The 15305-nt window shown below is 41.1% G+C and overlaps 1 protein-coding gene across 13 annotated transcripts in view; it reads left to right on the top strand.

Annotated features, from left to right (window-relative positions):
* The first annotated feature begins 3538 nt into the window (after nt 1-3538).
* The window catches only part of PHACTR1 (phosphatase and actin regulator 1), a 580504-nt gene continuing 568737 nt past the window's right edge, over nt 3539-15305 (top strand). For 3 of the 13 annotated variants that reach the window (XM_065544412.2, XM_005554018.5, XM_074038857.1), the window contains exons 1-3: nt 3539-3668; nt 4271-4315; nt 5456-5608. In XM_065544412.2, coding sequence (XP_065400484.1) covers nt 5506-5608 — 103 coding nt within the window. In that variant the 5' untranslated portion in view covers nt 3539-3668; nt 4271-4315; nt 5456-5505. Of the gene's footprint in view, nt 3669-4270; nt 4507-4942; nt 5200-5455; nt 5609-15305 lie in introns of those variants that run through there. The other 10 variants (XM_065544411.2, XM_005554015.5, XM_045389952.2 and 7 more) reach the window with 4 other exon arrangements.

The following is a 15305-nucleotide window of genomic DNA, read 5'->3' as shown; positions in this document are numbered from 1 at the left end:
CATCAAAACTTATTCACAAGAAACAACTGGAAGTTCCATTACTCTAAAGCAAAAAGAACTGATGATGGCTTAACATGTTTTCTCTGCCAGCAAGATTTCAATACAAATAAAGCCTTAGATAAAATATTTGCAGTACCCTATCAATTAATGATAAGCTTTACAAAGAAAGGAAAGGAGGCCACACCTGTAATCCTAGCACTTTGAAAGGCTGAGATAGGAGAATCAATTGAGGTCAGGGGTTCTAGACCAGCCTGGGCAATATAGCAAGACTCCATCACTGTTAATTTTTTTAATGAAAGAAAGAGGAAAGAAATTTCTTTCGAGGGAGGGGTTGAGAGATAAAGTGACTTATCAAGCAGAGGGAACCACTGCTATTGAAACATTCTGGGGTCAGGTCTTTGCAAAAATGAATGAATATTGTTTTCTGTGGTTGTCTAGCAAGCTAGCACTTCACCAAAGATTATTAATCTAGATACCAAACCAACAGATCCAAAATATCATCACACTTTAAGAAAGCCTCTAATATTTTAAAGTTAAAGCTAGTTGGGTTTATTAGCAGAAAAAAGAATCTTCTCCAGGATGTCATTTAGGTAGAAGGCCAAACCTCAATAGTCCAACACAAATATAAAACGTGGTCTTCTAGAGAGCTCAGGAATATAAAGCAATTAAACAAGGAAAATTGATTGTAAAATTATAAATAAGAAGAACTCCTTTATCTCTTAGCAAAGAGGATAAACCCAGGCTGGTTCCAATGGAAGTCAACAGGATAATATAAAAAGAGCAAGTTATCTACTTACAAATTATGTGATCTCTCCCAGAATGTTTGGGTCTTTTGCTATCCAACACAATAAATAAGCACACCCCAAAACAAATACAAGCCAATATCTTTACTTGCCTCTAGATTCCATCATGAAATACACCTCTATTTTGAATTAATTGAATACATCTGCTTGTGTATAGAATACTCACATACGTATCCTCTTCCAATCAAACTGAAAAGAGAAAAGTATGTATCTCTCTGCCATCTCACATATTTTTAATAATTCTAGATTATATGTTTCAACCTTACAGTTCTACACTTTCATATTTTAATGCCATCAATGTAAAAGATATGAATCTATTTTGGAATTTTTCAAAATAATCTTTTATTTCTAGGTCATAGAGATATGTTAACACTGAGTTAAGTTTTGCGGAGCTGAAATCTTGAGGATGTTTTGGGTTGAATTGTTCAGTGCTGAATACGTGTTAGTTTGAATACTTGATGTAACCTTGCCTTCCTCTATGATTTTACTGTTTTTCAGAACAATAGACCATTATAAGTGTTGTTTTGGAGGAGTTTAAAGTTACAAAACAGAATTGAGCTAATCAGATTTTGACATTGGCTTTTGAACATTACTATGCTTCACCATCTTTAAAAATAATTTTCGAACACACACACACACACACACACACACACACACACACACACACCCCTATATGAAATCTATAGCTATATTCCCCAGAGAGTGAGATCAATTTTGAAAACCTATTTCAGAAGTTGGTCATATGCTACAGAACACAGTGATTATTTCATAAAAGTAAGTCCCTGTTTGCCAATGAATAATCATCCCCTTCCCAAATACATCTTTCTTCCTTCCTTCCTTCCTTCCTTCCTTCCTTCCTTCCTTCCTTCCTTTTCTCTTTCTTTCTTTCTTTCTTTCTCTTTCTTTCTTTCTTTCTCTCTCTCTCTCTCTTTCTTTCTTTCTTTCTTTCTTTCTTTCTTTCTTTCTTTTGAGTCTTTTTTTTTTTTTTAAAGATAGACTCTGTCACCCAGGCTAGAGTGCAATGGCATGATCTTAGCTCACCACAACCTCCACCTCCCAGGTTCAAGCGATTCTCCTGCTCAGCCTCCTGAGTAGCTGGGATTACAGGTGCCCATCACCACGCCTAGCTAACTTTTTGCATTTTTAGTAGAGATGGGGGTTTCACCATGTTGGCCAGGCTAGTCTTGAACTCCTGACCTCAGGTGATCCACCTGCACTGACCTCCCATAGTGCTGGGATTACAGACATGAACCTCTGTGCCCGGCCCCAAATATATTTCTTTAAGTCGAAATTTTCCCTCCTGAGTTTTCTTAAATCATGACCCCTTCAAATTATTTGTTCACTTTGTAAAGTATTTTAAATTTCCCTTTCTTGGTCAACTCTCCAGAAATGACTGACTTCCAAATCCACCACCTACCCCCTGGGAATCAACTCTATTTTTCACATTTCCAGTTTAGCTTCTCTTTCTTCAATCACACATTCATTTGCACTCACCTAAAGGTTTGGTCAGCAGCATAGACTTATACTCTCACACTCTCTCTCTCTCTCTCTCTTTCTCTCACCTATGAGTCATTACAATTTCAGTAGCATTACAATAACGAGTTCAGAACCTGTCGCCCACACCTCACAGTAAGTAAAAGGAACCAGAAGACAGCTTTCTCCTCTTATAAATGTCAAGTGTTCAGCATGTCTCCAGTGGGTGCTGAATAGAAAAGTAACCTGAAAGAAGTCAGTCCTTGGGTTGGAGCAAAGCTTTGAGAATTAGAGTCCATAGTTGACTTTCCTACAAGGGCATATGATTGGTAGTTTCAGCTTCCTTTTTCATGAGGCTTAACTATCTGCAGCACCAGTTTGGTGTCTGATTTGTTCTGATCGGGTGGGAGAGGGAGAGCCCACAAGACAAACAGCAGAGGATTTTCAGGTTGGTTTCAAGGGCAGCCAACTGGGCTGTGTATAGGGAGTGGGAGGACAGGGGTGGTGTTGATGGTCTTCCTTCCGAGGCTTCTCAAATGTAAATGCTCTTTTCTTAACAAGCTGACCCACTGCACACCATGCCATACTAATGAGCAATTCTGCTTGGTCAACAAAGGGTGCAAGAGGTTGTGGAAAACCCACAGTAGGGCTTACATTTGGCTATCACTATGCCCTGCATGTAGATCTCAAAGCATTGTGCCTAAAAGTCCTTACTGAGGTTTGGTAGGAAGGATATTAAACCAGAATAACTTGAGATACTAGCCAAAGTTTATTTTTGTGGTTGGGATTATTTTGCTACATTCGGACAGAGAGAAATGCATTTAGGCAGGCTGGCATGATTTGCGCTGGATATTTGACCAGGCAATCAGAAGCAAGGAAAGGAAGAAAGCCAGGCAAGGGGGAAGGGGTGACATCAAACGTGCCTTCTGTATTTCGTTACAGAAAACAGCTCACAATTATGACTACCTGCCTTGTTTTGCAGCTCAGAATAAAAGTGGTGTTGCACCAAACCCTACTGGAGCAGCCTTCGTGATTAGAAAGTACTCCACACATTGGAGAGCCGAGGAGACATGAGAATAATTTTAAATGCAAATTAAATTGAGGGGGTAGCAGAGAAGAACACATAAAAGACAGTAAAACAAAACCTTTCAATTTTCTTAAATTAGCAGTCTAATGTGTTCTAAAGAGCAGCTCCACTCAGATCGCTTCTTAAGGGTTGCATTTCATCACAGTATAAATGGGCAAATCCATCACTTCCCTCTGCTCAGTGCTCTTAAAGCGAGATTGAAGGGAAAATTAGAAGCTGTTCATTTGGGCTTGCGGGCTCAGAAGCGTCGCACTGCTTTGTTTTGTACTCTACCGTGTCCTGTTGAAAGGGGTCAACAAGTGCCGGTGAGTATCCGCTAACTTCTAGATTCTTCCTTTCAAATACCTTTTTGGCTAATTTTCCTTTGCCGGGGATGGGAGTTGGGGAGTATCTCCCACAAGATCTATGCTATAATGCATCTTTCAGAATCTGGGAAATTTCAGACAGCTTTTTAAGCTTCTTCCAGTGACTGATTCGCAGAAGGGAAGAGTTATTTTCAGCCTAGATGCCGGTGGCTGTTCTGTGTATTAATTATAACAGGAGAATGTCTAACATATGCTAAGCTAAAATGGCCTTTCCCTAAACTCCCCCATTCCCTGCCACTCTTAGGCCAGCATTAGGGTGAGAACTGGTGCCCCCACAAAAATTTCTAGACAACTTTTCTATATGTTAAATTTTTAATCATTTCATATTCTATTCTTTTGTAGCTACAAATCAAACTAAGATTTGGGATTATAAAAATAAACTATGAAGACATAAATCTTTTTTTTTTTTTTTAATGACTATGACACTTCTCTGCATAAGAGATAGGGGGCTGGGGAATAGCCCTGCATGATGTATACATGTGGATTTGATGATTTTCTGCCAAAGTTTTACACGGGAAACTGGTAATTTTCTTCCTTCGCAGGGGAGGGTGCAGAGGCTGAGGCTGGCGTCACCTTCCGTTGCTAAGGTAACGTGCTCTGGCCATTTTATCTGATAAAGGAAGTCCAGTGGACTGTATGCATTATTCATCACTGTTCTAATCAAACAATCAAAATCGTTTACTTTCACCGGGAATATTTAGCAAGATCAAAGACACTACTGGCTGGAACGACTCTTGTTTTACCGCTGACAGATAGCCCTTGATTTTTATTTTTTGCAGTAAGTATATTTGCTATTGGGGTACCTTTGAGTATTTTTAAAAGTTTTGTCTTACCGGACTTGGTTTCTTAAATTAAAATACATACTGTTAGAAAGAGAAACCAATTGGATTAGCCTTCTAAACTTGGTTTTAATGAATTTGTCTTGTTAATTCTTTCCAAAAAAATATTCTGCAGAAATAGAAATAATTCATTTGTGCAAGTATCAGGGAAAGGTTACATAGGCTTGAAAAAAGAACCCAACAAGCTGAATGTTTTCTGGGGAAGTATATTAGCTTTGTGACAGGCTAGTGTATGATAATATCATAGGGATCATTGTAATGTTGCAATCATTGTTGCTGCTCTACCAACCACAATTATTTCTCAAAACCAGCCCCTGCCAGGCAGGTGACGATCCTCTAGCACTCTATAAAATGTGCTGAAGGGAATCGCTGGAAAGGAAGGAATTCAAAGCATTTGTACAGCAAATATGTCAGCGAGTGTCATAAACGCAAGGCATCTATGAGTGGAGGCTCAGATTCCCAGGCGATTTTCCCTGCTCCAGGGGAATCCGAAAGTCGCAGGATCAGCTGAGGATCAGCACTCACAACGGCGGACACTTAATCATGCTATTTATCAAATAGACCTTTATAAAACGGATAGCATGTGAATTTAACAATACATGTTCCAGCGAATATAAAGCAAGGAAAGGCTGGTATGTTATCTCTCTTTAGATCAGATCATCTGTTTTTCCAGGGTAGCATATATTACTTTTAATGAATGTTGGCTAAATGCTGCATTTTCTCATATGGTAGGAAAGCGATGCTGAGGGGTGGCTTTAGAATTGGAAATGTCAATCAAGTAGTAGAATATTATAATGGGATATTCTTCTTCAATCATTTTAAAGTACATCTATATATACACTTTATACTTGACATCTAAAACGTTGCGGATTTTTATCCTCTGTATAGGTGTTCCAGTAAACATTTTCTCTCAAAACTCTGTGTTTGGAACCTCAAGGATGGATTATCCCAAAATGGATTATTTTCTGGATGTAGAGTCTGCTCATAGACTCTTGGATGTTGAGTCAGCTCAAAGATTCTTCTACAGTCAAGGAGCTCAAGGTAATAAAACAAGAAAAAGAAACTCCTCTTATCTGCACGTCGGTTTTATATGAACAGCCGTGTAGGCTGTAGCTGTTAAAGCTTTGCTCTGAAAGTTTAATAACCGGTATTTCTAAATTGATAACCTCTACCAAACTGCTGCTGGAATTGAGGCAGGCATATAATAGAATAAATAAATCCACACTTCTTGGATGTGGTTAAAAAAATACCCAACTTTTGGTGCAAGTGCCACTCAGAAAGCTATGTTAGAAATGATTTCCTACCGCCTTGTGTCCAACACTTATGTCCAAAAAGAATCAGGAATGCTCTTCCCCTTGGAGATTTTCCAGTTTGCAGCCACTGCACCTGAAATCTTAGGGCATCATGACCTAGTGGACTGGAATCCAGCAGGATTAGGGCTTCTGAGAGAAGTGCTGAGCTTCTCTATAGCTGCCTTCTCTATTTTAGCTGAATTCAGTTACTGCTTCAGATAATTACTAGTGTATATTCAGGGAGCAAGCCTGTTGTGAATTGTGGCTAATGTGTCTGTTTTTATTACATGTTTCAAGATGGTCAATTAGGTTCCAGTTTTCTTGCCCTTCTGTTGGGGAATTTAGAATGTTTTTCCACCATATTAAAGAAAGAAGCTGGAGTGTTATATGGGATCTCGTGACAAGGAGATTTTTTTTTACACATATTTTCTGTTTTCCATGAAATGTTTAAGGTGTTCAGTCAAAGCAACCTGATGATGGGCATGTCCCAAATGATGCAGGTGATGCATTGAGAAGGAGGACAATGTCCCTATTTTAAAATAGAAAAGCAGTTGAATTCTTAGAAGTCACAAAGCAGAGCTGAGAAAAAAAATGCAGTCAGTTTTTATAATTCTGGCATCTTTCACTTTAGATGGTGATGGGAACTTCACACAGGCCACCGATAATATCCTGTCTGGGCTTTCCCAAGTGGTCCTCTGAATTGCTTTTACCTCCCTTTTAAGCCAATTTATCGTGATAACCTCAGGGGTCTTGCAAGCCATCTCCTTCTCTGTTTCCATTTCCCAGAGCATGACCCAGTCTTCTTAAAGTCAAGATGAGTTAGAAATGATCTGGTTGATTTGCTGAGGTCATCATCAGCAGACCTGAAATTAGCAAAAGTGATATAATAACAAACTCTCCTCAACCTTCTGGGTGTACGAAGTCAACATGGCTGTTCTCAGCCACTTAAAGAGACATAAAAATGTGAGTGAAGAAGGAAAGGAGTGAGAGACTGGCCAGGATCTCCAACCTCTTCTGTTTCTGCAAGTAAGAAGATGCTGGAAGTAGATGTAGAATGGAGGCTGGAAGAGGGTGAGAGATGAGGTTAGGCTCAATCCCTTCTCCAGTCTCAAGGTCACACATTGCTACATCATTGGTCCATTCGACTGGAATGAGACAATAATGCTCTGTGGCAGGGTCGTCCCGCTGAACCGCATAGCTGTTGGCAAAACAGAAAGGGGGGCAGCGGTTAATTATAGAGAATAAAGATGCACACTTTGTCTTGCTGTGGGGATGGTTTAAGACTTTAAGAAGACCGTGGGCTCCAAGCTCTTACGGAAGGAAAGCAGGCAGGATGTGGGAGGCTCGGAGGACTCAAGGCAGCCTTCTGGTTGTCAGCAGATGGAGCTGGGGGTGGAGTGGTCAGAATTGTCACCATCAGTGACTGTGGTTTAGACACCGGAGCTGGAAGGACTAGAAAATGCATGGGAGGTGGCAGCATAAGCTACTGTTGCTCCCTGGAGTCACGTTCATATTAGAGTAATCAGATGATGTTTCAATCAAGGATTCCTGGATTTGCAGGAAGGGCAAGGGTTCCCCCACACATTGTCTAGGTCAGTGTTTCAAAACTCCCAGTCTTCCTGAATCGGACATCCCGGTGTAAGGCCTGTAAATTTGCATTTTAAGCAAGAGCCCCAGGGATGACTACCTAGCCAGTTCATCAGTCTGGTGACAGCATTTACGAACCAGCACACCTAATCCCATTTTCTCTTCTTCCACCTCAGAACAGGAACATTGTCCTCAACATTAGAGGCAGGATGATATAGTGGTTGCAGTCTCCTCTGTAAAATGGAAACAGTAATAGTTCCTAATTCATAGGTTGTTAAGAGAATTAATGAGGTAAGATTTTAAAGTGCTTAAAACAGTGTCTGCCACATAAGAAATGCTACACACGAGCAAATCAATAAAGTAAAAATCCCGGGCAAAAGGCCATCCTCTGCTATTTAAAACTTCATAATGGGCCGGGCACAGTGGCTCACACCTATAATCCCAGCACTTTGGGAGGCCGAGGTGGGTGGATCACCGGAGGTCAGGAGTTCAAGACCAGCCTAACCAACATGGTGAAACCTCCATCTCTACTAAAAATACAAAAATTAGCCAGGCGCAGTGGCACGCCTGTAATCCCAGCTACTCGGGAGGCTGAGGTAGGAGAATCGCTTGAACCCAGGAGGCAGAGGTTGCGGTGAGTGGGGGTTACACTACTGCACTCCAGCTGGGAGACAGAGTAAGACTCTGTCAACAAAACAAACAACAAACAGAACACTTCACAATGAAGCCACTGCCTTGCAAACAAGAAATGTGGTCTGATAAAAGTTAAACCTATTTCTAGCAATAAAAAAATAGAAATTTTAAATACATTTAAAAATGCAGTGATTCATTTCTTGTCTTGTCAAAACCCAACTCAGGGCAAAACTGAAAAATAGCTCATCCTGCTGCTTCCCATCTGTCTTGTCCTTCATTTCATTTTAAAATGAGAGCCCCTCTCCCTCCAACACCTTCCCTAGATCCCCAGCACACAGGACCTACTACCTTGGGAGGCTCCTTTCTCAAGTTCTGCTTTTACCATTCCTTGGGGCTTGTCACTGCCTTGCATGGGTTCCTCCACTGTAGCTTCCCTCCCCTTTGCACAGACTCCACAGTCTGTCCTGGACAACCAGCACCCCTTAGACCTTAGACCTAATAAAGGAACAGTGGATGGGTGAAGGCCTGAGTACCATGGCCTGCACCCTTCCCATCCAAACCAGAGGCATACATTGGCCTGACTCGAGCTTGTATCTAACCAATGGCAAGGCCCCGAGGACCAGTAAAGGAGGGCAAGTTGGTGGCCAGCTCTTGAGAAACACATTTGAGACAATTAGGGTCTCATGCTGTTGCTGAATCACTCCACATGGCAGTTCTCTATTCAGCCAATCCAGCCAGTGCAGAGGATATTAGTAAGGCCAAGTAGCCCCATTTTGATAACTTGTTCTAAAAAGAAGGCCCAGTTGAAAGTACAGTATGGGATTAAGTATCTAAAACTTGGGTGACCTAAGGCTTGGTTGGCTAAACTGTTGTGTGATTATTGCGTTTTTGAGTGGTCCATTCTCACTGTCATGCAAATATTTCTGTTGACTGATCAAGCGTTTTTACGGATGTAAATGTTTTTAAAGGGGAAAGCAAGAAAATCTGAGTTCCTCTCTCTCATTTCCCACATGACAGCCTCATATCAATTTATTTAGAAATTCATAAAGTTCCAGGAAGATAACACCTTCCATATTTGTCATGTGCAAAATATTTATCCAAAGCAACAATGCCAGAATTTTGCTTTTAATCCCCACAGGGTTGGTTTTTCAGATTTTTCTTGGAAAGTGACAATAGCCTTTCCTTGAATAGAGGATGTTTTAGCTAGTTAAAGCAAGAGGAATCCAGGAGGGTGAGAAGAAAAAGAAGGAAAAAGGCAATTTATCATGAGACAAGTTCTTTTGGAAGTCCCCGAGGTTTTCAAAGGTGCCTGGTCTATTCTTCTGAATAAAGAACCTGTTATCTTCTCCCACCTCCATTTTCCCTTGGTTTGACCTCAAGATGGGGGAGATCTGCTGCCTCTTTCATGATTCTGCTTTAGAAAGTATGCTGTGTTGCAGAGAGCAGAAAATGTACAGGGTCATCCTGTTTGCCTCCTGTCAGTGAAGGAGGCTCTCTTGACTAACCAATGAGTCGTTTGCCAATGGTAAATCCTAACACGAAGGGAGTTCTGCGGAAGTCCCCTTTAACTGTAAAGGAGAACTCCAGAGGTTAGAGATACACATGGCTTCAAATATCAACATGTCTTGGCATCACATAATTTGAGCTCATCCGTGTTTCGCGTTTCTGACAATGCTACTCCACACACTCAACTTCAGACTCTGTAATTTTGTAGTGAACAATTGAACTGGAAGAGAAGACATATTATAAAATCACAAAATTAACATCATGAGATTTTTAGGTTAAAATGGACATTATAGGCTAGGAACTCTCTTAGCTCTCTTCCTAAACCAAGAGAAAAAGACCCTGGGAAGGCCAGCCCCAGGCTCCAGTGCTATATTTTCAACTAGCCCATGGGTTTTTATGATGAATACTGGAGCTTGAGAACCACCGTTACGGATCATCAGTCACTTGCTACCCAGAGTGTGGTCCCAGACTGACAGCACCAGCTTCATTCATCTGGGGCTTGTTAGGCCTGTAGAATCTCAGGCCCCACCCCAGACCTAGAGAATCAGAATCTGTGTTTTAACAAAATCTCCAGGTAATTTATGTTAAAGTTTGAGAAGCAGCAATTGAACTCAGGGCACATTACAAACACCACCTGGAATCCTTGTTTTGGTCTTTTTTCTTTTTTTGTTTTGTTTGAGAGAGGGGTCTGGCTCTGTCATCTCAGGCTAAAGTACAGTGGCAGGATCATAGCTCACTGCAGCCTCAAACTCCTGGGCTCAAGCAATCCTCCAGCCTCGTTCTCCCAAGTACGTTTAGGCACATACCACCATGCCTGGCTAATTTCTTAAGTTTTTGTACAGACAGAATCTTGCAATGCTTCCCAGGCTGGTCTTAAACTCCTGGCCTCAAGCAGTCCTCTTACCTCAGCCTCCCAAAGTGCTGGGATTATAGGCCACATGTGGGAGCTTTCACAACCTAAATGCTAGAGTCTACTATGGACCAATTAAATCTGAATCTCCGGGGATAAGCCCCACACATGGGAATCTTTTAAATTGCCCCCACGAGATTCAAATGTGGAGCCAGGGCTGAGAGCTACTGACCTTTGTTTCATAGTAAAAGGTTTTAGCATCATGCAGCTATTCTTACCTGAATAACTTTTTCTATCTAGGTCTTCCCTTTTAAATGAATTCCAACCACGGGGAAGATGCAAATGGACTTTTAAAAAGGACTATGGGCTGGCGCGGTGGCTCATGCCTGTAATCTCAGCACTTTGGGAGGCCGAGGCGGGCAGATCACCTGAGGTCAGGAGTTCGAGACCAGTCTGGCCAACATGGTGAAACCCAACCCTACTAAAAATACAAAAGTTAGCTGGGCGTGCTAGTGGGCACCTGTAATCCCAGCTACTCGGGAGACTGAGGCAGGAGAATCACTTGAACCCAGGAGGCAGAGGTTGCAGTGAACCGAGATGGCGCTACTGCACTTCAGCCTGAGTGACAGAGTGAGATTCCATCTCAACAAATAAATAAATAAATATAAAAATAAATATAAAAATAAAAAGGACTATGTATCAAGGGCCGCCCCTTGTATATTCATTGTATCTGTTAATCCTCAAAGGAACTTGGGGAAGCAGGAATCCTATGCTCATGTTGCAGACTAGAAAACTGAAGACTGATCAGGTGAAGTATCTTGAAAGGGCTGTACATTTAGACAGCAGCAGAGTCAGGATTTTCATTTAAACATATCCGACTCCAAAGCCCACGCTATTTTAAGTTATCTCATGCTGCTTGCCAGGCAGAGGCAGCCTCTCATCTAGTTAGCAGATCAGTGAAGGTAACTTCCCTGACCAAACCACACTTCCAGGGATGGTCGACCTGTAGTTCAGAGTCATTCCGTCGGGACCTCAAATCACACAGCTTAAAACAAGACACCAGAGAGAGAACCAGATCTCATTTTACCACATCCATGCCCTGTCCACTGCGTGAGGTTTCTTTTCTCAAAAACCATCAATATCCTTGGACATTTAAATTACCTTCTAAAGGAAAAATACGTTAAAAGGTAGCCAAGTGACAAAAGTCACTAGGCAATCCTAGTGACTCCTGCTAATGATTCCTCCTCTTTTATCATTTAAAATAACACTTGGCATTAGAACCAGGCGCAGTCGTCACTGTTACTTGTCATAATGCACCTTTTCTGTCATCTACATTGTCTTGTTCAACAAAGGGAAATGCCAGTTTTGACAACTGATGAATGCCACAGTGAGCAGCTAAGAGTCTCTTTAAGTTGTTTTTAAAAATAAAGAGGAATTCATCCAAATCCCCTCTCTCCCCTCACACCTCCACCCACCTCCACTCTTTGCCCACTCTGTGAAATCGGTCAGAACAGCTGACTTTTGAACCTTTAGTTTTGAGTTAAATATACTCTAAACCTGACTCTAAACCTCTGGGACTTCTAAACATGGCCCCAAGAGACAAAGACATTTGGTAGCACTCCATTAGGTCAAAATCAGGAACAGTAGTAACAAACACAGAATGCGCTCTTACTATTTCCTTTGCTGTGCTTACAGGGAGACCCAGGCCCATTGTCACCTCCCCTGTAAAGCTTTGCTTGACTTGCCCAGGCCTTCCTTCCATTGTCTATACTACAGCTGTTCACACCTACACTACAGCCACTGTCATCATCTATGATTCTGCCTCCACCACCTGCTAGATGCATGAGCTCATATAAATGGCTTTACTTCTTTAAACCTCAGATTCCTCATCAAAATAGATATAATGCTAGCTCCGAATCCATAGGAGACTTTGGGAATTAAGTGAAGTATGCCTATAAAGTGTTTAGTGCCTTGTCTATTGTTATTGATTAGTTATTGATACTCTTGTTTTATGATAACTTAAGCATCTGTGACTTACCTCAATCACAGTGATCTCCTTAAATAGCATCTTCTCGGTGCTTAGTATCATCCTTCTTATACAGTAGAGGCATTAACAATTATTAAATGTCTCTATTGAACTGATGGGGTGAGAACACTTAAATCTGCACTATAAAAATAATTTTTTAAAAAATTATTATGTTTTTAACATTTTTATGGGTACATAGTATAAAGATACATTTTGGACTGCAGGAAAGGGTGTGATGATTCAAGTTTGAGAAAATAGAATCTCCTAAGACTTTTAAAGAATTAAAATCTTTAGTTGAAAATGGAGCCTGCATAAGACTGAAGGGAAGGACATGCAAAAATAGTATTCAAATACATCGAGATATAGGTAATGGAAGCAAGTCATCAACTCTGCTGCAACTCATATAAGACAGAACAAAAAAGAATATACAGCAGGGGAATTTAGGTCTCTTTTTGAAAAAATCAATCCTTTAAAACAGATTTCCAGGGATCCCTGAGTAGTATTCTTCTGAAAAGGGCTTTTTGATGTAGAATAGTCTTGGATGATAGAGTTTTCATTTTGCCTAAAAGCAGAGTTATGGAATAGGCAAACGCCCAACTTTTACTGCGGTGAGCTTAATTGAGTTCAGTTCAAAAGCTGCTCTGAACATGTCCAGAAAACCAGCTCTGAGCTGCACCTTGAGATCCCCTTTTCCCTTCCTTCTTAGATGTTTACTGCTTAGTCTAGTTTTTATACTTTTTGGCTGATTAATCCTCAAACTAGTTACCATCCCACTCAGCTTCTAACCAGACTCGAAGGAAGGCGGGTGTAGACACCCATCTAAACCACACACTGGAAACACACACCTTGAGAACCACTCACTGGAAGCCTGGCCATGGTGTTTTAGGAGCCTTGCATAGTGGAAGTCGGGTTGTCTTCTTCCTCCATGCCTGTCTCCTGAGCCCTTCACGTCATGACCTTATGTATGGCTCATATCTGAACCTACAGGTCTGATTCGCTTCAGAAGGGCAGAGGCAGGATCAGTGCTTGTGAGCCAGCCCAATCCCCATCTGGATATGATTAGTCAACTAGGTTATAACTTCTTCCATTCTCCCTTCTAATGTCCTCCCACCTGCCCCTCAGAGTCCTGCTAGGCAATATCCTATATTTTTGTTGGTTTGCTATCCAAATAGTTGATATATAATCATACTGTTTTCCAGACCCTTGTCTCTGAGAAGTGCTTCAGATGAGAACTTATTTTTTATTGTTTCCAGTCGTGGTGCTTGAGCCATCACCCTCAACAAATACTTGTTGTTTTATTTTATTTTTTTATTTTATTGTTGTTGTTGTTGTTTCTCCATCGCTCTAGTCAGGAAGCAGTATATGACACTTCACTCACAGCTGACAAACTACCTACCAAGCCTACCGTCCTAACTGCCCACTCATTCCATTTCAGACCTCTAATTGCTGACACCCAGGCTTTCCAAACCTATGTTTGATACAGGGAACATAATGTGTGAAAAAGACAGTGAAGGAAGATCAAGAGAAAAAACATCGTGGAGCTAGGCAGCCTGCCAACTCTATAGATACATAGATGACCATTGAATCCAACCCTCCTGTTCTGGAGTGTGTCCTGGGAACAGGATGATTCTCTGCACACAAAGTCCTATTCTTGGTGCCCACAATGTAACTGCACACAGCCTTTCGATGCTCTTAGTGCCTTTGCCCCCAGCAAGGATCTGCTTTGCCACGTATTGTGATTCAGGACTCATACATAAAGTAGGGCATGGGGATGAGAGGAAGAGGGAGAGAAAATGAGAGAATGAGAGCCAGAAAGGAAGAAAATGATGTGAAAATACAATGAACTAATTTCAATCAATTAATCATTCCTGCTCTCTCATACCACACATGACAGGCAGCCCACACTCACCCAGTGCCAGCCATGACCCAATTAGCATAAACAATTCACCAGGTGCTGGGGAAATTATTCTCACTCCTCATTTGCCCAAACAAATCTGTTTTTTTCAAAAATGTTGGTACCACCCTTTGTGCCTGTGGCAGCAAGGATAGGGAGCCTACCACTTCAAAATCAGCCCATGCCAACATCATTTTTAATATTTTTAAGAATTTCTCAGTAAGCAGTTAGACACACACACTTATGCAAAACCATGGAATGAATATTTGTGTTAAATTGGACTTCTGAAATACTAGGACTGAACAGAATTATCTTCAAGATCTATATATCCTTGTTCAATCATAAAAGCAAAGCAAGGGGAGTGTTAATGCCTTTGACCAAAAGGGAAAAGAAAGGAGAGGGCCAGGTACAGTGGCTCACACCTGTAATTCCAGCACTTTAGGAGGCCGAGGCTGGTGGATGGCTTGAGGCCAAGAGCTAGAGATTATTACCCTGGGCAAAATAACAAGATGCCATCTCTACAAAATACATTGATTTTTTAAATACATTTATATTTTAAAATTTAGCCAGGCATAGTAGTGCACACCTGTAGTCCCAGCTACTCAGGAGGCTGAGGCAGGTGGATCGCTTGAACCCTGGACTTCCAGGTCGTAGCGAGCTGTGATCACGCCACTGCATCAGCCTGGGCAATGGAGCGAGATTCTGTCTTTAAAAACACGAGGAAGAATAAAATCAACCCTACACAACTATTTAAATTTTTTGTATTTACTTTTAATTCCTTTTACGTACCTTTGGAATTTTACAAAGTTATATTTATGGCACATACAAAACTGGGGGTACGAATAAAATAGTTTCCCATATCTGCTTAAGAATATCATAGTGTTTAGGACTTAAATTTTAGAATTGCACAGCTCTGAGTTCAAAGGATGATTTTCACTTCCTAGCTTGTG

Source organism: Macaca fascicularis, chromosome 4, assembly GCF_037993035.2.
Source record: "Macaca fascicularis isolate 582-1 chromosome 4, T2T-MFA8v1.1".
Lineage (NCBI taxonomy): Eukaryota > Metazoa > Chordata > Mammalia > Primates > Cercopithecidae > Macaca > Macaca fascicularis.
Note: the sequence above shows the minus strand (reverse complement) of the source record. Positions and strands in the feature narration are given on the sequence as shown.